The following is a 25,182-nucleotide window of genomic DNA, read 5'->3' as shown; positions in this document are numbered from 1 at the left end:
GTAATCGAATACCGAAATTAAAGTTGTCTGAAAAGTGCAGTGATGCGCACAATCCTTTTATTATTGTTTTATTCATTTCTTCCTGGAAAGACGCCCCTCGCGTTACAATCCAGTAAATACACGACAACAATCACGGTAAGCTGAGTCGATCGTGAAAGCATCACGGTAACTGCTGTAATTCACTATCGACTCTCGTACCGCTTGCCGGAGAACCGGTGAAGTTTAACGGGCGGTTTTCAGGTTCATCGTTGTAAAAAGTGGCCCTGGTAGTTAAAATTAATCCGGCTGTTCTTTTTCGTTAAGAATGTTTTCTCCCACAATCCAGGTACTTTCGCCGGGCTTTAGTGGAGGTGTCGGTTTATCGCAAAATATATTGAAGGCTGCCAGTCGTGGAGAAATTTCAGAAGGGTGTAAAGTACAGGGAGTTGTGAGTGATTTAGAACCCAGTGTAGTGCGCTCGTGTTGCTGGTGTTGTAAGTGCTTTTTTTTCCTTCATTTTAATGTAAAAACCGAGCATCATGCAAAATCAGCGGAAGATTTGCAACCTATACTTTTCTTTAGACGAGAAAAATCTTGACTGACCTTTTTTTTTTTATGTGCCGTTCCCACCGAGTTCTTTACTCCTTTTAGCCCTCCTTCTTTTAAGCTACGCACGATGCGAGGTTTACCATTCGTGTACCGAAAATGGGGCACGTTGGACGAACAATTTGAATTTCCCGCGGAGCACCCTCCTTCGCAACGCGAAACTTGTTTTCTGTTTCTTTCTTCTTCGAGCCTGCTGTTCTTTCTTTTTTTTTAAGTAACGTGGTGGGTTCGTAAACGACCGAGCAATCGCTTACTTTCACAATTCCTCATAAGCTGACGCTGACGAGAATTTTCAAGGTAATGGTTTTATTATTCAGATTAGCGGGCAAGCTCTGACGTTGCGAACCGTGTTGCTCGAAGCGTTGGACAAGTGTTCAGAAAAAAAAAAATATATTAAGGCGAAGGCGGGTTACGGAAGGTGAAACAGAGGGCGGTAAAGTGCACGATCGGTAAAGTAATGCGTTGCAGCTGGCGAATATAAAATGTTAACTGCTGAGGGGTCCGAAACGCGGCAGGTGCTTCACCAGGATGATTTATGTCAGTTATACGGGGAGGACAGTCTGAATGATGCGCAGGCGCCATCGCTTCTGTAAGGATTGCGAATGAGCTTCCATGTAAGGATCCGGTGGCAGTTTGTGACCATCGTGAATGAAATTAAGAAACAATAAATTCGGTGGTGGAGAAGTGTTCCAGGAACATAGGCTGTAATTTCAGTTCAAGAAATTTAGCATGTCACTTACAGGTGTCCGTGCATGCTTTTTTACTCGTTTCTTTTTTTTTTTTTGGTTTGTTTTGTGCTTTGGGGTGTGTGTGCATTATTTTTAAGCATCCACGCTTTTTTGTTTTTTGTAAGCTCCGACTACGGTGACCACGTCTCGGCCGTCCAGAGACCCCACGATGCGGTGGCCATTCTCGGACTGCCCGTCCTAACGTGGGAGCAGTCCGCTGCGCGATAATCGCGTTCCTCAGGACTTTCAATGAAGTTTTGCCATCCATCCATCCATTCCATGTGTTTCGGTGATTTTCTTCATTTCGTGATATTTGGCACTCTGCTTTGGGATCATACCCCATAATTCAAGTTTAGTAACTTGAAGTTTGTATTCGGTGTATCTATATTGAAGGGGTACACTCCTAGCCAAACCAAACCACGCCGATTTTTTTCCTGGTCGAGAGACTGCAAACAGACAAGTAAACTCAAGTGTGTGCCACTTATTCAATTTCATGCGGTGCGTTACCTTGTTTGAGCGTTGGGCTGCATCGTTTACATCACGGTAAACATTGTTGTTTCCCTGTACTTCTCGGTGCGACGGTACAGTGCTTCGTCATCTACACCTGGGTGCTGCATTCAGTAGCGTATATTTGAATATGATTGTAATGACGACCGACAGCGCCCAGTGCGACGACATTGGTGTCGCGGAGACTATCGAGCACCTCCGGCGCTTCTGCCTTGTCTTTTGAAAATGGAAGACGGGCCAGTGAAAGACAGGGCGTCGTCACATCGTCACGGATTTTGAGGATTTGTGACGTCACGATTGCGTCATTGATGACGTCATGTGACATTGCGATAATGTGACTTCGGGTATGCCGACGGCACACACAGGCATTATCTTGAGTATCACGTGACTCTTGACCGACTTTTATTACTTATAGCTATTTTTTACCGCTCGTGAAGTCTCGCGAAGTACCGTCAGGTTTCGCCAAATCTCGCAGTCTCTAGACTCATGAGACGTATAAGCTTTCGCCTTAAAACATAAGGCATATGAGCACCAGTTTTGCATTGTCGAGCAAGAAAGTGTGAATTGAAGCCCAGCCGGCAGTGGCAGTGCCACCATACGAAGTGAACTCGAAAGAAGCAGCCAACTACAACGTAGAGAAGAAGAAGAAGAAGAGGAAGAAAGAGGAACGCTGCTGCCAAATACTGTGATACTAATCTGCGCAACGGCCTGTGACGTACACTTCGCGATGCATATGCCGGGTCGTAAAAAATGCTGTCGACGACTTTGCATTCACGGCGTTCCGTGTCAAGCAAGCGTGAATTTTTATAGCTCGCGGGCCCGATGTGAAGGGCACCGACGATCGCCGCTACGATCGGCTCTCGTGAGTTCACCGTGGCTGAGAAAACAAAGTAAGAGCTAATACTGCGTGAACTAGGAGAGAGAGAGAGAGAGAGATAAAGAGAGAGCGGAAGGCGCGCAGATGGGGGAGCAGCTCCCGGGAGCGTTTCTGGGATCGCCGCAGATCCGCACTCGGGACGCCTGGGTGCGCAAGGAACCTGAGGCTATTGTCTCTCGCCTCTCACCGCTGTTTCCCCTCTATCAGCGAGTTCCCCATCTCTGGCAGCCGGCAGAAGAGAGAGAGAGAGAGAGATTGAAATAAAAGTGTCGACTTCCCCTCGCCAGTCGTGTTTCGCGGAGAGCCAGCGAGCACTTGGCGTATCAATGTATAAATCAATGAAGCATGCGTTTGGCGTCGTAAAAACGTTGCGCTTCCCCGAGGCCCGCTTGCCATTTTTTGTTTTGTTTGCTTCTTGTTCTTCGCGTATTCGTCCTATCGACGGGCGAAATCTAAAGAAACCTCCGGCCCTGCCCGAGAAGACAGATGGCGAACTAGAAGGGAACAAAAAGAAAAAGGAACAGAGACGGTCGTAAAATAAAAGATATCAACACTAACGGGATGTGTTGTACAGACGTCAAATCATAACCGAAGAATCGGGGCAACGCTCTTCAAGCACTCTCCTCTCGTTCTAGAGCACCTCAAATTTCACTTTCTTTTAAATCCTTTGTATTGTTTCGGTGCGGCGCCCAGCTAGCGATGTCCCGGAGGATCTCGCAGGGGAAGGCAGAGAGAAAGGGAAAGGACGCTCTTTCCTTTCGCGTCGCTCCCGAATTGGGACGTGCTACCACTTCTTCCCTTCCTTTTTCCCTTCGGAGGTTGGCGCCGGCGGCACAACGCGGCGCCACCGAGACGCGATGTAGGGAGAGGGTAGATTGGAGGAAGCGCGGGCTTCAGGGAGGACGGGGTTGCGGGTGAGTTTGAGAGAGAGAGAGCGAAAGAGAGAGGGAGGGACAAAAAAAAGGAGTACCTTTCCGCTTCCGTCGGAATTATCTCCGCCCTTTCGCGCTCACTCACCTTCTGGAAGGGGAGTTTTGGGAGCCGCATTCTTTCCACCCTCTCTCCCGGGCGGTGCTCCCTTCCTCCCCTTCATCTTCCCGCCTTTTCTTCTCGACTTCGTATTTGAAGGAGCCCGGGGGTCCCGCGCGGGACAGTACCACCGCAGGCGCCGGCGCGTCGCCGTCGAACGACGTGGAGAGATAGCGCGCGTCTCACCTGAACGCACGTCAGCGCCGAGGTTCCGCGCGCGCGCGAGACGCTTCTTAGCAGGCGCGTCCCCCTCGGGTTCGCTAAACTTGGAAAAATTGTTGCTTGTCGAAAGTGTAGGAACCGACGAAGATATTGACAGTTGGTGGCCGTGCTTCGACCGAAACGGACCGTGTTTGGCCCGCGAAGTGATGTAGGCGTTCCTATGAATTGAAGAGCTGCTGTTACGCAGGCAGAAATGCTTGGTGGTCGTGGTGCCACCGGAGCCTACCGCTGTTGTGCCGGCGGTCGCTAACGCCGGAGGGTCCCGAAATGTGGCGGAGGTTCTTGGCGGCAGGGTCCCGTGGCGCCTGAAAAAGAAAAAAAAGTAATCAAGCAAAAAGAACGCACCAAAGGGACCGGAAGTCACGACGCTTCTTCCCTGTGCAGCGAGAGGAGGACCTTGCCAATTGCCTCCCCTGCTTTCTGCGGCACCGACACCGCCTCCTGATAGATGAAGGCCAGCTTGGAACTTGCGCACTTCGCACTCGGCCTGTGCTTCCTTTGTTTCACAAGTGAGTGCCAAACCTGTTATCTTATCTCACCAGAGTTCTGCGTTTCATTGAAACAAATCGACGGTGCTATGGGGACGTTGCGGACATCTCGAGCAAATGAACACAGTTTAATAATACACACGTTTCCCTTTCTTAATAGATAATAAAGAGGGTAATTGATTTTCGCTAAGAGATGGTAACATAATGACGATATTAGAGAGTACTCTCTCGATATTCGCACCTACACCACGCTTTAAAATTATCAATGACTTCTAATCGACATTCCTGCGGGCCTATAATGTCTTGGTAGAATTCCGAAACATACTATCGGCACGCCAGATTGCTGAACACAAATGTTCTGGCACTTAGTGCAATATAGCGACAGTTCTATGCATCACACTTGCATAACGGTTATCTGTATCGTGGTTTACGCAAGTACACGTTAAGATAAGTAAAAGAACCCAAAACGTTTAACACGGCTTACTTCCATCCTATTGTGGGCACTGATGCACAGATTACCTTCAAGCTGAACGCGTACGTGTCGCTACTGTAGCTATTAATGCTAATTTTAACAACAAAACGCGTATTGTAAGGCGGAAAGGTGCTTTTCTTTGCGAATGGAATTAGTAAACGCAGAGAATAATTTATAGATTGGCGGTCGTTACGAATCTGAGCCTTGTACAAGAATAAAGGCCGCACACTTGGGGCCATTCTGAAACAATTGCGTCTTTTCGCTTAGCCGTGCCGGAAGCGCCGTCATTTGTCAGCTTAAGCCATAGAAGCTATAGAAGTGGCATTTGTCATCGTCCCTGTTTTTGTCTTTTGTTTTGTTTTTTGAGCGCTTAGGCACCGAACGCTACTTTCCCGCAGAGCTTGAAGACCCTCAAAATGTCCTTTCGTAAAAACCGCTTTAGCGAGTTTTTGTAAAGCTGGCTTTTCTGTAAAAGTACTGAGCGAAAGGTGAAGTAAACTTTAACGAGGACTGGACGACGGTGGGAATTGTGTGTGCTTCAAAATTTTGGCCAACTTGCGTCAATCAAGTGCTATCTAAGTAAAATAAAAGCTGTAAGAGAAGAAATTGTAGTGGGATTGCTGGGAGGAGTCGTGCGCAGCATCTCTGCAGACACTGCGCCTCTATAGCTGAAAAATTGCAATTGATTGCTGAGACGAAAAGAAGATAAAAACACTTAATCGTCATTTTTTTTAATCGCTGTGATTTTCACGAATTTTGTTATCCGTGAAAAGTAGTAGCGGTCCCTATATAAAAGCGCTAACATCTTCTAAACAACATATATTTTAAAAAAGACAAAAACACTAATTGAACGACGTATTTTGATAAGCGAATCCTGTAGTGCTAAAGAAATAAAAGAATAACATAGTGGTGATAGGAATCAGATATGTTGAAGGAGCAGTGCGGAATGGTTCAGTGTAGGTTACTAAATCGTTAATGTTCAAGAAACAGAAGTTACGATTAGCCAAACGATTACTAGGATAATTATCGGTCAGAAACCAGTGAGTCAAGAAGAATGAAACGGGGTTATAGAAAGGAAAAAGACAAGTCATGTAATTTAAAACAGAGTTATTGACTGAGAGTCAGCGAGTTGTAGGGTCCTATAAAAAACAATAAAAGGAGTATGACCACTTTATAATAACTTAGGAAACTTATGAACAACTTAGGCAACAGGTCGCCTAGTACAGCTAAGATATCGTGACAATTAATGAAACCTCGAATCAGAGGTGTACCTACGTCACCATTTTAAAAAGAGACTTAGACGCATTTTCCTGCACTGATGGTTGAATGTAACGTTGCTTTGTGGCAGTCATTTATTTTCGCTGTAATTTTCCACGCGTAGGTTAGCTTAAAAAAACAACTTCCTCTGCTTTCTACATGAGAGAAAAATACTAAAATGAAATATTTCAAAGCTAGACGATGCACTATATTGTTCTTTACAAAAAAAAAAAAAAACGCAAGAGCGTTTATCGTCGAGTTAATGATTACGTTGTATATTTCAGGATTACGATATACTTTTGACCAGTATCCAGGGCTGCATTCATCCACTCGATGTTACAGAAAGCATTGCCAGAACTGGAAAAGGATGCGTTGGTTTTACGATGGTGTCATAAGTTGCATAGAAATGTCTAACTGCGGTAATGAAAATGGGAAAGCGGCGCGGCATTTCGCACACGTAGCCTCTCGCAGCACTGTAAGCTTTTTTTTATTTTTACAACGCGGTTGTATATGGCTACCACAATTCGCGCGTCCTATGTGCTCAAAAACTACTAGGAGGTATGTGCCACAGGTGCGTAGTGCTTGGGGGGGAATATTTCTTGCGTGGGATTAAAACGTTTTCATTGATCATTTGTTTTTCAAACGGCTCCGTGTCACAATATATTTAAAATTTAAATACGAAGCGGTACAAATGTATTCGAGCTATCAGACAACGAAAACATTGCGTTGGTAAACAAACAGAACGCCAAGAGGAATAATAATAATAAAGTAAATTTCACTGAAGTCATGCGAACGATAGGTGCGGACATTTCACGTCGGCATTTGACATATATGACCAAATAACAGATGATGTAAATAGTACTTCAACGAAAAAAGCTGCCGTCGCGTAAGGCGCGCTTGAAAGCCACACTCTCGTAGTTTGTCACTAAAAAGAATCACACAGATATGCACTCAAGATAAGTGTACTTTCAAAAGAACATGTTGACTTCAAAGGATCGTATGATAATTTAAGAAATAAAGCCAAGCTCGAGAAATTATTTTCTGGAACGGCTAGACGCTTTTACAATAGAAGCACAAAACTGTGAAAGAAACGTGAGAAATAACGACTCAGTTTTGCTCTTTCGACCAAGATCCATGCAGAAACTGCGGCCATTCAGCTTCATCAAGACCGCTCGATGAACTTCTGCATATTACAATCTGTCAGAAACAACGAAATCGCGTAGTTGCGATTCAACACAGGGATAACTATGACGTATCTGGGATTATTGAAAATATATAGTCGCGTGGCCTGCGACACTTGCCCTCGGCGTAGGAGAAGTCCAGGGTGCCCGGACATTAAATGAGCAAGAAGAACTAATGGAAAAGTGCTACGCGTGTTGATGCTGCCGCGATCATACTCGATAACGTTCAACTCCAGCCCTCGCATATGGAGGTGTGAAAAATAAATGTCATAAATTGGCTATTCAGAGCGTTGAGAGAGACGTTCATATGCGAGTTTGTAGCAAATGAAAGAAGGGTCTTGGGCGCTGAACATTCAGAAGCTTGGATTTATAGCGTAAAGAAAAGGTGATAGCTAAAAACAAGCGATAAGATGAAAAAAAAAAACTGCCTCTACGTACGGATTTGACTGCTGGCCACTGCGATCGCAATAAAAAACTCACAAGGTCCCTTGTGCATTCACCTAAGACGACTCGAAGGCGAAAGCCATCTTCTTCCTCTTCTTAGTCGATGTGTTGATCGTGCCCCGCCACCCTGTGAAAGCTTTCTGCAGCTAAGGTGGGATTTGCACAGCCTCCAGGATCAGATGCGTCTCGGCTGGTTTTGCACTGCCTCCGTGACCGGCCCACCGTTGACCAAGCAGGGATGTTATGTGATGACGTCATAATTTGACGTCACCTGATGTGACGTCAAATTATGGCGTCATCAGTTCGGGCTCGGCGGGGTGGGGGGGGGGGGGGTTGGTGACGATGTAGCAGTGCATTGACCGAGGCGCACGATATTAATCATTGTTGTGACCAAAAATTACAGTCTATTTACGCAACATTTATTCCAGCAGTATCATACAGGTCTAGAATAAGTTAAGGAACTCATCTAGTAATTAAGAATGTTAAGGTACCCCCCAAAGCCTCGACCATAGGCGTCGCCAGGTTTCTCCATTCAGGGAGGGGGGGGAGGGGACGAAGTTTTGCCGCAGCTCCTCCACCTTTTCCTGACCCCCTCCCTACTGAGGCCCTTCGATCAGAACGCAGTGCATAAGGTATTAGGAGGGGCAGCCAGCGCACCCCCCCCCACCTCCTTTCATGCGCACGACTATGGTCTCGACCGAGCGCGTCAATGTGTGGTTGAGTGCAACTGGATTAACTGCTGCACATGCTGAAACGAGGCTACGTAAAAAGCAGTCACTCTAACTTCATTTGCTCACCGACTTACGCTCGGCCGATGCATTGCGCGGTGGCTGCGCTTCGGCTTCGGCTGACATTTAACTTGCTAACTTACTAAACTACTAGACAATCAACTATATAGTAGTCAAGCCCGTTAGACAAGTCCGAGTTCTGCACGGGCCTAAATTAACTTAAGGCACACGAAAAGCAATAGCAACAATTTGCCGTGTCCGTTGTAGCCACACAGATGGGAAATGATTGAAGAAAGCGGTGAGAGACGGAAATAGAGTTGAAATGCAGCTTAATTAGATTGAAATCGTCAGGTACGCCGCTTGCCACGCATATTTTGTGGAAAAGTGCCAGTGCGATAGCGTGCCGCGCTGGCCTGCTTTGCCTGTGAAAAGTAAGGGCACGCACCCTATAGTTTTCGCGTGCATGCATGATTATTTCGCGTGCGTCAAAATTAGCTTGATTGCCGTGATAACTAACTAGTTCTACTCCTATTCGGAACGAACGGAATGTTGGAAAACAAATGTGTTGTACTTTATTTTCGGCTGCGCACATGGAGATAATAATGTACTGCGAACAAAAGGCATAAAAAAATTAGTGTACCGGTAGAAGTTTTAGCCACATCTCGAGACGCGTAGCCGTATCGAGGAACGAAAACTTTGAGTAGCGGATACAGAAGTTGTGTCGCCTAAGGAAAGTCAATTCTGTCAGAACAATACAGATTTCTTGAGTGCGTCTAATGCTCTGGTGCTTAAACGAGGTAGGCTTCGTTTTGAAGAAAGAAAACTCATCATAAAAAAAAAGCATGCGTGTTACGCTTATGATTTGTGTTCCTTTCTTATTCTTGAACGAACCCCTTTCATCTTCATTTCTGCTTTCCAACAACACGCAGTCGATATTGCTTTGAAGAACGGAAATGTACTGAACGAAAAAAACAACAACAGCAAAAAAGAACGAGGTAATTGAATTCCGCAGCCAACCAACAAATTCTCTTAAGGATATATCTCGTACTCATTGATGTGCCGTATTACATCCGGCGCTCTTAAGATATCGTGTGTTCGTCAAAAGTCGTCATTGAGGACATAGGAATCATTTCGACAATGCAATGACAGCTTTTTGAGCAATTTCTACTTTCGATTTTTTTTTATAGACGATCGCTTTCGTAAACTGAGAAATTTAAATGATACGCTAATCCGTTTATCATATCTTTCGGCGTTTCTTTTTCTCAAGAGTGTACATTGATCAACACATGCATCTGACTAATACACCCGAGAAGGATTCATGACCGAAATACAAACATTTTTAGTACCGCTCGCGTTTTGTAGATCTTTGCCATTTTCACCGCCATACTCCGATAGATTACACCGCGTCCGTTAGGTGGATCCGCTGGTAGGAAAGCGCGTGACTCATTAGCAGTCATTTTCTCGCACTGGAAGTATTAGGCGTGCCGAGTGCCGCATAGTCAGGTGTGATGCCTCGGGGGGGGGGGGGGGGGGGGGGAAGGGGGGGAACACCTCTTCCTCTGTTCTTCGTCTGGCCGTTTATATTTCTTTACCGCGCGTGCACAGTCGATTAAATAATTAGAATGCGATAAGTGCCTCTCGGTAGAGGAGTGTGAGGAAGGACAATCATGGCGCAGTACACTTTGCCGTAATGAAAAACTTAATAAAAAGAAGAGAGACAAAGGAATAAAAAGAACTGCAAACATCGACAGATCCGAAAACGTGGCGGACTGAAAGCTGTTCCACGGTGTCAAAGCGTGCTCGCAATGCACGGCGAACATCCGCTAACTTCTCCTGCCTCGACAGTTTCTTTTTTTTTTCTTCTTCTCTCTCTCTTTCTTTGTCAGTCCCCTCATCAGCGAAGAATGATGAACCCTGCGGTGGCGGGAAAAGTGGTGCTGGCTGGAGGCGAACGCCAGCGACGCAGGCAGAGCGTGCCGTTCGCGTTGGAAAACAGTTCTCGTTCCCGGGGCGTCCGTTGTCGCCCAGGCCAGGAATAATAATGTCCATGCAAATGCCGGCGCCAGGCGGCGCGATGTCGCCAGAAACAAAGCGTCGCTGAAGCCTTGCCCGAGACTCGTTAGCTCGGCGACCATCGTGGAAAAGGGGAAGGAAGGGTGTCGGCACGCCTGCATGGTCGGAGTATTAGCGAGCTTTTAAAACTTGTCGCTGCCACTGCAGACTGGTGGCGTTGTCCTCCACTCCCGAAACATGCCCGCGCCAATGAAAACGCGCAGCTACAACCGCGCGACGAAGTAGCAAACGATTTCGACGCGCTCTCGGGAGTAGGAAGGCTTTGGGAATAAAGAGGGGAGCCTGGCTTGGGACAGTGTATCTTGTTTCTGGCGTTGTGAATTTGTTGATGGATACGTGATGACGGGAAGAGAGCGTTCTTTTTTAATGTGACGCAAGTGGTGCGCGCTTATCATATAGAATTATAAACAAACAAAAGCCCCGACAGTCTCGACACTCCCTAATGCGAAATTACAACTCACGAGAATTCGGACATCGGTGGCACTGAGCTTCTGCTCGAGTAGTTCGTTCAGTAGCATCGGCAAACGAAGCTCTTCCACCGGTTGCGCACAAACTGCGTCAACGCGCAAAGTTCTGCCAAACGCACCTTGAAAGGATTGAATGGGCGAATCCGCAAGGTGCCCGTACTTGCAGGAGTGGAATGGGCAGGGAACACGTTACCTCACCGGTACCCATAGGATGAAGGGCTTCTGCGCTAGCGTATACTGTAGTCGGATACAACTTTAGAAGTCTGCGGCATTTCCTACTCAAAGGCGGACGCAAACAAGTCTGCACCAATGGGCGCGCTCCAGGCTGACGTCATGGGTCGTACGGCCGCTGACCCCGCCTTCGGAGAAAACTGCGGAGTGCATGAGCGAGACTAGTCTTTTTTTTTTATTTTTTTTTTTTTGGTCGTGGAGGCGATCGGCTGCCCCACTTAGGCCTTCTTGGCGAGGCCTCTTCGGACCTCTCAAGTTGCACCCTACTACAAAACTGTTTCCGCGCTCTGCGTTCCGTGAGATGCGCACTGCGCTGGCTGTCATTCATAAACCCCTGTGTCAGTCGTTCGCTTGGTCTACGCACTAGGACGGCGGGAAACCCATGATCGGGCGCGTAAGAGCTGTGCCCTAAACGAGACGTGAGCATATGGAGCGCTGCCCGCGTCACGCACTGGTGGCGATAATAGACTATTATTAATAAAGACTCTGTTTACTCACTCACAAGGACGAGCCAACGTCGAAGCTACCAGGCGTTGACGTGTCGAACAGCGGGGTATTAATGATGTCTGCGTCAAGACCGGGCACATGTGGTGATGACACTGAAAAAGGTGCTTAGTGATGAATACTTCTTTTTATAATTCTGGCATGTAATGCCGTACGTGCATGGAGTGAAGCGCTGGCACGTTCGCACTCCAACTGTATAGAATAGTGAAGTTTTTGGAAGTAAGTTGCATCTTACGACACTCGCAGCGGGCAATTTATGAACGTCTACTCGCATTTGGTTTAAAACATGCGCGTATCGTATGTACTTCACGAACAATTTGACAGGAAAACCCACCCGCTGCGGTAACTCAGTGTCTAGGGGGTTGCGCCTTCAAGCTCAAGTACGCGAGTTCCATGCCCGGCCACGGCGGGCCCGTTTCGATTGGGTTGAAATGCAAAACCACAAGGTTAGCTCAGATTGTATAGCGACAACCTCGGAAATGCCTTGGTCCTGGTTTCGAATCCCGGACCATAAAGAACTTCAACTGCGACACATTTTTTTCTTCCAGAGTCATACCATACAGGTTTCTTTTGTGGTTTCGTGCTGTATTCGAATGGATGAAGAACACATTTTCCTTTTATGAGCATTGTTTCATTTCGGACACTTCCGTACATTTGCCAACTTGAGAAGTGTCTATACTAGCAGGTGCTTAGAGAAGCTTTCGCAGTATTATAGCGCGTGATCGACGCAAATAATAATCTTTAAAAAAAGATGACACGATGACGAATCACGGGAAAGTCATAATCCACAAACAATACGGAGTGTCTCATTGCGCCGCTTGACCAATCAAACGTTGATCTGCGCCATGAGCCGAACTGCGGAATCTCAGCACGAGTGGGTGTATATATATATATATATATATATATATACGGCTCCTGCACGGCGGAATGGGCCACGCGGAGAATAATAGATGAAAGCGGCCGACTAGGTCAGCAACAATCGCAGCTTGAGACAAGAGCTGGCGTTGCTGCTTCTGCTGCGATTGATATCGATTGAGTCGCGGACCCCGGGGCACTGCACGCTCCATGGATCAGCGTCGGGGCATTTCCCCATATAAGAGCGCGCAACCGGCAACGTATACGGGACGGCCGACCAGCCAGCCCCGCCGAGAGTTCCGCGCTCAAGTGGTCGTGCCACGCTCGGGAAATGCGTGCGCGACAGGCCGCTAGAAGAGCCGCGAATGCGGACGAGAGAAAGCGGGAAACGCAAACGGGAAATCAAATGTGCGCCACCCCCTCTCCTCTTCAAGCGACCCACTCGCTCGGGCGGTGGTGCCGCGCGAATCCTGTGGGTGACACGGAGTCCACTCCGTATCTGCCGGCTCATCGGGAGGGCAGTGACTGATCAAAAGGGAAGCCCGAGTGGCCGCGCAGATTGTGAAAACGGCGGTGTTTTGGAAGGCGTGCCAGCGTAAGTTGCTATACTTTTAGAACTTAATTTTATTTTTCTCTCTCGTCTTTACAGTTTTTCGTTGCATACGCAGCCACCGTTGAAGAACAGTGCATTCCCCAACAATGAGTGAAGCGGATACGAACGACACCGTTGATATCTAGAAGCGCAAGGTATACTGTTGGGATGCGCGTGCGCGCAGGAGGAGTATAGACTTAAAAGCGTGAGTCCCAATCGAACATTGGTTTATTTTCTAATTTACCGGTCCCTTCACCACTGGTGGAGTGCTTCCGGCCGGTTCCGGTGCCGCCGGAGTGCGCGCCATCTCGGGGCCTCTGCAGTAGATGTCAGTTTAAAACAAAAATGAGAATGTCATTTTTCTCTCGCCTATTTCCCATTCAGTTATGGCAGGACGCCGTTGCTGCCGCCGAGAGATGGCGCCAAATTTTGTGAACAATTCTTCACGATTAACATGTGGCAGCAACCTGCAGCCTGCCCTTAGGCATCTAGTAGAAACACAGTAGACAACTAGATTTACGTAGCGAGAGATCTTCGGTGTAATTACCAGTTACGCGAGGAACTTACTCCCAAAGGCATTTCACTGCAGTTTACTAACAAATGTGCGCCCACCGCGTGCAGAATATAAAGAAGCGACCTCAGCCATCGTGATTGATATAAGACTTGTTTGCTTTTGGTGAGCTCAAAATAATTATTGCAATAAGCGTCGTTGTATGAGTGCCTCGATGCTTTGGCCAATGGAAAAAAATTGTGCCAGTGCTTCTCGTACAACGAAAGCACTTCTTAAGCGTTTTAGAGTCACTAGCTTTATTGGAATACCTCAGTTTGTCGCGGACTGTGTGCATTACTTCCTTTTTTTTTATCCTAATCGTCTGGTGTAGCATGCAAAGCATGTCTCCAGACCTTCGGAATTTATAGTACTTTTTCTTTTTTTCTTCACGTTTAAAGCATATTAAGCGAAGTAAGAAATGGCACACATGAAACAAAAGGACAAGTGCCCTCTCCCGATGCTTCGCTTGTGTCGTCATTAGTCGCCCTTAGAAACTTCCACGATGAAAGCATGCCAACTAGACCAGTCGTCCATTTCGCCGCGTTGCTATTCTTTCTCGATGCCAAAGCTGGCGCTGAGAAGCAATCATGATTCCTCTCCCAGGTTTAGACACGCACGCACCCACACGAACCCATGAAAAGTCAACCCATGATCATACCCGCCAACCCTATACTATTCACGCGCGTTCTTCGTTCAGCCTTTTTGTCTTTTCTTATCGTCCGGCTCACATATTTGTGCTCTGGAAAAAGGGCGGCTTTCACGACACGCTTTATATCTATAAAAAAAGAACTACCAAAAAACTAGGCCACTGACTTCATGAGAAATAATTATAGCGATAATGTTAGGCCGAAGCCTCACTATGGCTCAGCCACCCCAGATCAGCCCAGAATTTTCAAACCGTCAACGCTACACAAGGATACAAAGACATCGCTGGAAAAAATCTTGTTCCTGAAGGCGTTACAAGGCACGTTCAGTGTAGGAGCAACGCTGCTTCGCTCAAAACACGCGCATCGAAGATAACGCCACGTTGCGTAAGGAGTTCGGGGACTATCTACGTTTATACAGACAGATACTTGTATGTTTTATTTCCGTCTCGGAGCTTCCGTCTCGGACGCCTGCTGCCAGCTTGTGAGCTAATTCTTCACTGTTCCTGCCAATTTCAAGCATCGCGCTCTTGTTTGGCAAAGAACAACATCCTTGATGTGGAGCAGGAGAAGGCGAACAAAGTTCTTTTCCGCATCGCTAGAAATGCTGCTCGTGCCTTTGTCCTTCGATAAATCCGTGCAGCGTTTGGCAAGCCCGGTAACGGCGTCTGGAATAGAGGGCCTAATTTGCAAGGCCCCTGGCGTTCGAGAAAACTGCTGCGATAGACGCCACGGCAGCTGAATACACTACACACTGCAGGTGTTACGATAGAAGAGCTGGGCGCATATTTTCCCTTGCATTGGCTGGGAATCGGTTTTGACGCACAGCGAGACTGCCCATTTGCGCTGAACTTCTATAGAAAAGTAAAGCAAACACCAAGGCGAACGTTCTTGAAGTACTGCACTTTGAGCATTCGATCGCATTGGTTGCAAGACAAGAAGCGAAGAGTGCGCGCAAGAAAGCCTTAGCTGCTACGGTGCTAACAGTGCGGGAGGTCAGGTTACGTAAAAGTGAATGTTTCGCCGTCATTCAAATTCCGCGCATAAAGTATACATCGTAAAGTGCGCTCCATGTGGCTTCTGCTTTCGGTATAGCGAGTGCAGGGGAGGAGGGACAGGGCATTCTGATGCAGCAGCCATAACCCCCTTTGATAAAAGCGCCTCGCAACCGTAGCTACATTCTGATGTGCCGGAGGCGCGAAATCTCCGTGCTTATACAGCTGTGCATGACAACGAACAACGCGACGACAAACAACAACGTACACATAAGAAGTGACACGTGGATGCACTGCTTCCTTTATATAGCACACACGCACATACATACATACATACATACATACATACATACATACATACATACATACATACATACATACATACATACATACATACATACATACATACATACATACATACATACATACATATATACATACATACATACATACATACATACATACATACATACATACATGCATGCATGCATGCATGCATGCATGCATGCATGCATACATACAGAGCCGTTATCAATCACAGTCATTATTAGTAATGTCAGAATTTTGTTTTTGCGGGAGCTGGTACTTCACGTCGATCAATCTTCGACATCGTAATAAATTTCTCCGTCCTCCCTATTTCTTCCCGGTACCATGCACCTCTGCTTGCACTCGCGAAGCTCCCGTGCAGCAAACGATAGAGCGCGTTGTATATACTCGCCAATCACGGAACACCCTTACGTGTAAGCACATTGCAAATTCAGCGTCGCCCGCAGGTGACACCCCGTACAGCTTTCCCAGTTCTGCACGGTATTAAGAGAGATACCGAGCCCGTGTTCGCAGGCCAGTTTTTTGTCGGGAAAGCTCGCTTGTGCGCGCGTGGAGGCCGCGCGTAGCGATTGAATGAGCAGGGAAAAAAAAAGAAATAACGGGATAAGTGAGAAAACAAAAGAAAGAACGAGACAAAAGGAACAAATACGAGGCGGCATATGTTGGAGGCGGAGAGGAGGAGCGGAGGAGGGGGGTTAAAGCTTGCGGCTTGAATGCAACTGCACGCATAGCGTATAGCCACCGCCGCCAAAAGTTTTCCTCTCTACTCACAGGCGCTGCTGTCGACAACGTCGCAACGTCATTAATTTTGGCGCGGCGATGACGATATTTGCGAGAAAGAAAGGACGCAAGAGGCTCTCCCGCCAGTCGACAAGATGGCGGCCGTGGCTTCAGCTAGGGCGACGGCGTCGGTTGCGAGAATTGCGCGTTCCAGAAGTGAAATGTTTATTGTTTGTTTTTCGGTGCCCATTGGGCAATTTGCTCTTGTGTTCGGCGGCTGAACGGTGCCTTTGAATAGAGAGAACGAGTGCTTCGCGGAGTCGTTTTCGTCGATTTTGTGGCCGCCCCAGGCCTGTGCCTCACGCAGTCATCGTTGTATATGTCGGCGAGAAGTGCCTGCGCATGATGGGTGGAATGGATTACAAAAATCGAGGATGTCGTCGACTGGTTAGTTCGAAAGTTAGCGCTTCGTGACTGCTATACTGATTCTTGTTTTTCCAACGCGGAGAGGAAAGCTTCGCAACCTTGGCAACGAATAAGAAAAGCCGAGTACATATGTACTATTGCGTAGTGACTTGCAGAATGGTTTCCCAGATGTGTTCTTGCTGCTACTTGACTTGGTTTCAGCGCGAGCAAATAAACAAAAGAAAACTGGGCAAAAAGAAAAAAAAAACGCACAGTGACGCACAGTGAGTGCGGGTGAAAGTATTTCGCTTTCACTTGCGTTGCCATCTATAGTTGCTGCGTTGGAAACCACTTTTTTGAGCGTCATGCAGTTAACATTTGCGGGATTTTGATGAAGCAATACTTTTGCACTAATGCTCATGGATTTATGTCGAGTCATATGATATGCTCAGAGACGCCATAATGGCGTGCTTCCTTACGCCTTTCGGTGTAAAAAAAAAGAAAAAGAAAAATGTTGTTGCGAAGGTATTACAGCAACGCGAAAGTAAGACTGCGAGAAAGAAATCAAAGTAAACATCCAGTTAAACCTCCTTCCCAGTTGCTTTTTTTTTTTTCGTAGAAGGAAATGTGCGTAACCCGTTATTCACACAAATCACTGCACAACAGACATGTCCTTGAACAAATACGCGAAGTGCGTGGTTGATCTGTCATTCTCGCCAGTCATTCCCGCCTAATAACATAGTTTCTAGGGTTTTACTCGCCAAAACCACGATACTATTATTAGACACACAGTAATGAAGGGCTCCGGAAATTTCGACCACCTTGGGTTCTTTCAACGTGCACTGTCATCGCGCCGTACACGGGCCTCTAGCATTTCGACTCCATCGAAATGCGACCGCCGCGACCGGGATCGAACACGCGAATTTCGGGGTCAGCAGCCGAGCACCGTAACCACTGTATTAACGCGGCGGGCATTCTCACCAGAAATACGCACGAAAGACAGCTGCTATGGAAAAGAAGCGGTACTCAACTCACCATATTGTGAGAAAGCAATGTCGCAAATCAGGAGGAAAGGAACTCAAATGTGCAATGCTTTCATATAGAGCTTTTCTTCGAGTGCCGCAATTGAAACGCATGGCGTGAGCTTGGTTGATGTGCACGAATTTTGTTCGGCAAACGATGATGACAAAATTTGCGTCGGGTTGAGTATATGACTCGTATTCGGCGATAGTGGTACAAACAACTACAGAACGGGGCAAATTAGTTTTGCGAATGCCCGCAAAGTGGAAAATTCTGCCACTTGTGCGTCTGTAGTACGAAGCTACAGAGGAGATTGAAGCACGAAATAAGTATGGATTCCTTTTCTATATAGCTTCACTCTATGAACTGGCATATATCAATATTTCCATTTGATACAAGTAGCTTGAAAGAGTGCTGTGAGTGCTTGGTAATTAACTAATAAAGGCATGTTTTCTGCGCTTGTACTGTAACTAAGTAGCCTTCATTACATACCATATAACGGAAAAATATCAAGTAAAAAAAAACAGTTTTCTAAAGGTAACCGCCGCTAACCAGCCTAATCGAACACGGTCTGCTTTGAGCTCAGTGCCTGATCGTCACGAGGTTATATTGTTTCGTATTGTTAACGCAATAAACAAATACAAACGAAACGTTCAGGTTAATTAATTCGCTTTTCTTGTATGCGAATCCCGTTATTCACAAACTTCGCGAAATCACGAGCGAGAGCGAGCGAGAGAGAGAGAGGAGACAAGACAAAGAAAAAAGCAGGGACGTTAGCCAGGTTGCATCTGGTTTGCTACCCTACAATGGAGGAAGGACGAATGAACAGGGAGAGAAAGAAGGAAATAAATAAAAAGCTAGAACAACTTATGCATACACAAAGAAACACAAAGCAGCAGAACTGAGGTTATATTACAGACGGTGCCGACAGTGTTACAGTTTTAACGAGCCAACTGCAGGCGTGCCTGCGCTTGTTATGCGATGAACGAGTCGAAGGAGGAGCCCGAAGAAACTAAATGGCTCCGGCGTCGCACATTTGCGCGACCTTTAATCAAGCGCGCCTTGATTTGATAACCCGCGCCCAAAAAACACTACGGCGGGATTCATCTCGTGACTCTCCAGCCCTTGTTCTTACGTCCGCACATAGGGAAGCGGGTTCGTTTTATTTTGCCTTCCGCGGTCCCGACGCTTAATTGGGTTTATTACTCGACTGAGGAAAAGCGCAGCTCCGGGTGCGCGCTTGTCGGCGCTGTTACTTAGTGGTTCCGTTTACGTCTCGAGTACCGACGGGGAAAGGGACAGGCTGCGGCAAAATGAAGCTAACGTGGTTGTTTTCCTTTTTTTTTGGGAGGGCCGGGCACTCCTAGGAGTGTTCAAGCGAAGAGAGTTCTTTCTTTTCCCGTCGAAGCGATGCTCTCACCCTCTCCCTCACCCCTTTCTGTCTTTCTTTCATTATGAGATAACTTCATTGTTTGCGCCTTCTTCGCATACGGGCATGCTTTTGGCCGAAGCAACTGTAATACTTGGGAAAAGCTTGTTTCGCCAAGCAAATTAGTAATGTTTAGCGCGCTGCCCCCTTTTTTTTCATTTTTGTTTTCCTTTCACTTCATTCTGTGTGATAACGGGTTGCCGTTGGTTGAAAAAAGGGCTTACTAAAAGAGATAGATAGATAGATAGATAGATAGATAGATAGATAGATAGATAGATAGATAGATAGATAGATAGATAGATAGATAGATAGATAGATAGATAGATAGATAGATAGATAGATAGACAGACAGACAGACAGACAGACAGACAGACAGACAGACAGACAGACAGACAGACAGACAGACAGACAGACAGTTAGTTAGTTAGTTAGTTAGTTAGTTAGTTAGTTAGTTAGTTAGTTAGTTAGTTAGTTAGTTAGTTAGTTAGTTAGTTAGTTAGTTAGTTAGTTAGTTAGTTAGTTAGTTAGTTCGGTGAGTTTTTTTCGCAATACGCTTTAAGAAAAGAAGAAAAGACATGGTTGAACCAATGTAACCTTAAATGGAAACATACTGTGGGAGAACTTCATCATGCGAGCATAGGATTGCCGTGGTCTGTCCCCAATCATTACCCAGTAAAGAAACGTGGTCCAGCTTCGACTCAACAACAGATGGTTTCCTCCGTGTTCTGAGACAACTAAGACAACGATGGTCGAGCTCCTCTCCAGACCAGTGTCGATCAATCTCTTCGAGCGGAGTGATTCGGGGTCTCCGTCGAAAGAAGGCTGGGAGAAAGAGAGAGGCGGGCAACTCCACTCCCGAGTCCGAAAGATTGAAGGGACGGACGTCCTATATATAACTTTCTGTGCTCTACGGTTTATTACTTTCACGCAAATTGCGAAGCAGCCCCAAAGAACGAGGAAGAGTTCGGCCATTGAGCGGGTGGGCGGTATAGATGAGGTCACGGAGCCGCCGGGATCCGCAGCTAGCGATCGGGCCTGGCCATTGATATAAAAGACGGCGAGGGACCGGCCGGTGCGGAATTGGAGCCGCGGGTCATCCTAATTGAACGGGATGCCGTGCCTAGAAGCCATTGCCTCCGGGCCCCGCCCGCGTAGCAGTAATCCGCGCCCATTACCATGTCAACAACAGCTCATCCTGCTATCCCTACACGACCGAGGCCTTACCGGGGGCCAGCCATTGAATAAAAAAAAGTGTAAACGAAACGAAATGCATACGATAGCTCGATCCGGGAAGCTCGCGACCGAACGGCGAGCCCGTGCTTCGTCTATGGGTCACTTCCGGCACCGCTTATGCTTGCCGCTCCAGCAGCCGTGACGAGGATGGTTCCAGCCTCTACGCGTGGATCACATCGATATGCACCACGATATTACGAAATCACGCTGTTGCGCGGCTCACAGGCTGTGGTTACGGTATCTCGCTAGAGCTCTCCGCGCTGTAGCTGCTGTGCGTATATAGGTGATGGAGCGTTAGCGAGTGGTTGTTGCCACTCTGCGCAGGGATCGCGGCTCGGACTCGATTGCGGTGCCGAAATGCTTTTAGCGGACGCCTTTTGCGTGACCGAGCGTCTCAGTGGGAGCTGCCAGTGAGCGGAGTGCTCTTCGCTGCTCGCAATCGAGTTGTCCACATCGATGGTCTTTCTCTCTTTCTTTTCTCCATGGTTTTTGTTTTGCGGCGGCGGTCAGTGAGCTGCATGACCATTCGCCGTCAGTGTAAGCTATGGTAAGGAGTAAAATGGAGGGAGAATAGATGAAGACGAGAGGCTGCGGGAGATTTACATCTTTATTTTTTGTTTTGGCGCATTCAGTCGTTAGGCGTAAAGCAATATGACTTTGAGGCAAGGATCTGCCAAGGTTCTTTCAGGGTCCGCCTTGCAAGGAGTTTACCGAACGAACGAATTATTCAAGTCAGCTGATTACCGGACAGGTTAGAAGTAAAAAAAACTGCGCTGTTACCGTTTGTCAAGGAGATGGTCTTCAGGGCCCAAACGGATGCTCTTTGCCTTTTCCTCGGCTAGTGTCCGTCTACGTTCTGCCCTAATGTCCGGCCGTTTGTGTCCGTTTACGCTCCTGTGAAGAGCCCCGCTATATTCATTCCTTATTATTCCGGATTCAGCGTGCGCCATCGTCAACATGTTCGCGCGGCCACGACGACTAGGATGTGCACCATCTGTTTCTCGACTGTCCCAAGCACATCACACATAGACAGCGACTTGAACAGGAAATCCACTCGCTTGACTCGAAGCGAACGTTCTCGTTGGCGAAAATACTAGGCCCACGGTCATCTCGGATAAGTCGCGAAGCAGTGAAAGTGCTTCAACCTTTTTTTCAAGACACTAATATTTGTGATGAATATTGAGCGGACTACATTGAAAGTGTGCACTGCGATTTTATGTGCGCTCTGTCCAAACGAGAACTTTTGAACTTACCGTCTAGACCAGTTGGGGACCAGTAGGGTTGTATGTATGTATATATATTATTTTTCTTTCTTAATTTTTTTATATCCTAACAGCCAAGTGGAAAGGGGTAGCCGTCGCCACGCAATGGTGACGACGACTCCTTCACTTATTCTTTATTAAAAAAAAAGAACCACGCACCATGTGTTTTTCCACCGCTTTCCATTTCGCTTCGCGGTGCGCACATTGCCGGCTCCTTATTGGATGAAGAATCGAATTCACGGGCCGTGGTCAGTGGCGTTCCGAGAAGCACCTGTTTCGTAGCTCTCGCTCTCTCTCTCTCTCCAAGCGCATCTACCTCTAGAGTGAGGGGCTGTGCATTTTCTTTTAAAATTATGACATTTTCGCGCCGCGCAGGCGTATCACATATTGCAAACACGATCGCCGCCGACCCACTACTGCGTACCTAATAAACGTATCGTGATTTTGACACGTCACACGTTATGATTTACTGTTTTTGTGCCTTGATGTGAACACTTTAGCGTAATACCGGAACATAACTGCTTTAGCGACGACATGTCGGGACGCTGACCACGTCGCATGGACAGCTTTCTGAAATCTGCGCCTGTGTACTCTTAATGGGCCTAAAAGCTATTCAGCTGATACTTACGAGCCAGGGCGTCCCATATATGCGAAAAAAAATTTTAACGTCAGACCTATTCGCGAGAGCGAAATTGAGCTAATCCTGATGCTGGACGTAATATTAGCCAAGGCTGTCGGCCAATGACAAAGAGCGCTCACGAACGAAAACCAGCTCGCACTCTCCGAACACTTTTTTCAGCTTCCGTCCGCCACTTCCGTAAATCAGAAGCTACAATACGCCTACATGTCTTTCGGGAGAACATTTGAATGACTTCAGTGACGCTAATCAGCAAAGAGTACAGATATTGAAACAACAGTCTGTATCAAGGGTCGTCCTTCCTCCCCTCCATTTTTCTTCCGTTATTTAAATAATAATAAAAAAACTTGGCCGCGTATCTCCATGCTCCGCTGCAAATTTCGTCGAAAGACGATAGTCATCTGCCGACCGTACTACATGATTCCTCCTACTCTATGTTGAATCGCCGCATCTGGCTCAGAGCGTCGCATTTGCAGCGCAGCCCCCCCCCCCCCCCCCCCCCAAAAAAAAAAAAAAAACACGAGCATTTTCCGCGCAGCCTAAGAAACACTACGGTCTTTAGAATTACGTATCTATGTACTTTCTAGTAAAGGAACACACCACCTAATACCACCTAATTGATGTTGCGCCTCAGATATGCGTAACATTTGCTTTTTGATCGATAATGTTCACAAGTATGAACGGCGGTACCAGTTCAAGATGGCTGGGCGTTCCGCAAGTGCTTAAACTTTGGCCGGGTGGCTGAATCGGGTGACAGACAGACAAACAGAAAGACAGACAGACCAAAGTTTCTGCGTTTAAGTTCCCCAAGAAAGACTATCGTCTTTAAAAAGATATACGCGTACTAATGTGCTTTTCTCCGAAGAAACGTAGGCACTCATTACGCCGGATTTTCCTTTCTCAAGATGCTTTCTTAAAAAGCTTTAAAACATGCCTTTTCGACCACGAGGTGCAAGCGAAAGTCCGAACCTCATTTTCCTTTATTATCCTGGAAACTTCGCTTTGCTGTTTCCCGCTGTACACTTTCGATCTCTCATTAGCTTCATTTCTATCGTCCTTTACCCTGTGCTTTAATGCCGCAGGGAAAAGAGGTATATATACCAAAGATCGGCCAAATCAGCTCTCACAGATTCCGTCTTTCGAATTCCGGAACCACTCTGCGGTACATTCCCCTCGCTTTCTCCGCCTCTGTCGACACTTATGCGGGCGTGTTCTCTTTAACTCTATCTCTTTATTTTCTTGTTCCCCTTGTCTCCATGCCCACAAGGTCGTTGCCCAGAGATGAGCGTTAATTGGCTCAATTTTCTCAGGGGTGGAGCTGCTCCAACTTTTTATGTTTTTCGAAACGATCGGCGAGGTTGGAGAGAAAAGAAAGGAAATTCACATCTACGTTGAGGCCGAGATAAAGCGAGAAATATGTCAACGTGACAACGAAAGAAAGAAAGAAAGAAAGAAAGAAAGAAAGAAAGAAAGAAAGAAAGAAAGAAAGAAAGAAAGAAAGAAAGAAAGAAAGAAAGAAAGAAAGAAAGAAAGAAAGAAAGAAAGAAAGAAAGAAAGAAAGTGGAAAGTTACAAACGTGTGGTCAAGGCAAGGCGAGCGAAACATGTAAAAAAAAACGAAAGAAAGGAGGAGGGCAGTAACAGAACATTGGTCTATATAAACCGGTGAAGGGTCGCGCGGGGTTACAGGCATTGACCACGCGAGCAACTGGATCGTTGGCAGACCAAGGGTCTGAGTGCCAAACCGCCTATTGAGACCGAACGCGGACGTGGTGCTGCACCTTCGCATATCGTTCTGCCTCAGGTCATAGGTGGTAGCTTGCGACCATCCCAGCCGTGAGTGTTCGCTCTGTATTCGCTCTCTTGTTCGACTGGTTATACGTTCATGCGGGGAGTTCGGGTATGTTTGCGAAAATGACGATCTTTGCGTTTGTTTTGTTCATGCGTAGACAAAAACACAAGGATAACATTGTAATTTATGCGTTTCTTCTTTTCTTTGTTCTTTATTCTTTACTTTCTTTTATTGCACGCACTGTTTCCCCAAGACTTCCTTGCTTGACGTGCCTGCTGAAGCATCGCGAACGAAGCTGACGCTTTGTCGCAGGACGTGCGACGCATTCGTTCACCACACGACCACTTCGAACAGCAGTGTCGGAGGCGAAGAGCATTTCAACGAAGTATGCGAAAAAATCATAGATGGTGTGGGAGTTGGAATAATCCTGCTGAGCTGTTATGCGACAGCTGTGGCATCCCGATTCCGGCGTATCCTCGCCCGAAACCGCGTGTATGAACAGTAGTATGCGTTTTGGTGTGCTTTGACGTTGGGACGGTTGTACGGTTGTTTACTTTGATCCAGAGAAGTCTGTCGCCATGGCTTGTACGATGCCGTTGGACGACTCCGAAGAAAGAACAGTATAAGCGAAACTGACACTGAATTTCGCCCTTCTTTCTCAGTCCTTATCGATTAAAGGCCTGTTTATTGCATTTATTAATGTGTAACTGAGAAAATAAGTTTGGAATTTCATGATGTGACATTCAGACACGCATACAACGGTGACGTCACGGACTTTTTTTTTTTTTATTCAATCATCAATCAGTTACAGAGTACAGTGTACTGTACATTGATCATACATGTCAGATAAGGAGCAGGGTTAGCAAAAAGGCAATTTAATGCCTGACAAAGTGCTGTAACCCGTCCCAGTCAATAAAGTGCACAAGGAT

General features: G+C 46.8%; 1 protein-coding gene across 1 annotated transcript in view; it reads left to right on the top strand.

Annotated features, from left to right (window-relative positions):
- The first annotated feature begins 3,831 nt into the window (after positions 1 to 3,831).
- Positions 3,832 to 25,182, top strand: part of LOC119383461 (putative carbonic anhydrase-like protein 2) — a 167,844-nt gene continuing 146,493 nt past the window's right edge. Inside the window, exon 1 of the mRNA XM_037651587.2 lies at positions 3,832 to 4,457. Within this exon, the coding sequence (XP_037507515.1) occupies positions 4,397 to 4,457 (61 nt within the window). The 5' untranslated portion in view covers positions 3,832 to 4,396. The remainder of the gene's footprint in view (positions 4,458 to 25,182) is intronic.

The sequence above is a fragment of the Rhipicephalus sanguineus genome, chromosome 2 (assembly GCF_013339695.2).
Source record: "Rhipicephalus sanguineus isolate Rsan-2018 chromosome 2, BIME_Rsan_1.4, whole genome shotgun sequence".
Taxonomy (NCBI): domain Eukaryota; kingdom Metazoa; phylum Arthropoda; class Arachnida; order Ixodida; family Ixodidae; genus Rhipicephalus; species Rhipicephalus sanguineus.
The sequence above is the reverse complement of the archived record's forward strand: the minus strand, read 5'-3'. Positions and strand labels throughout refer to the sequence as shown.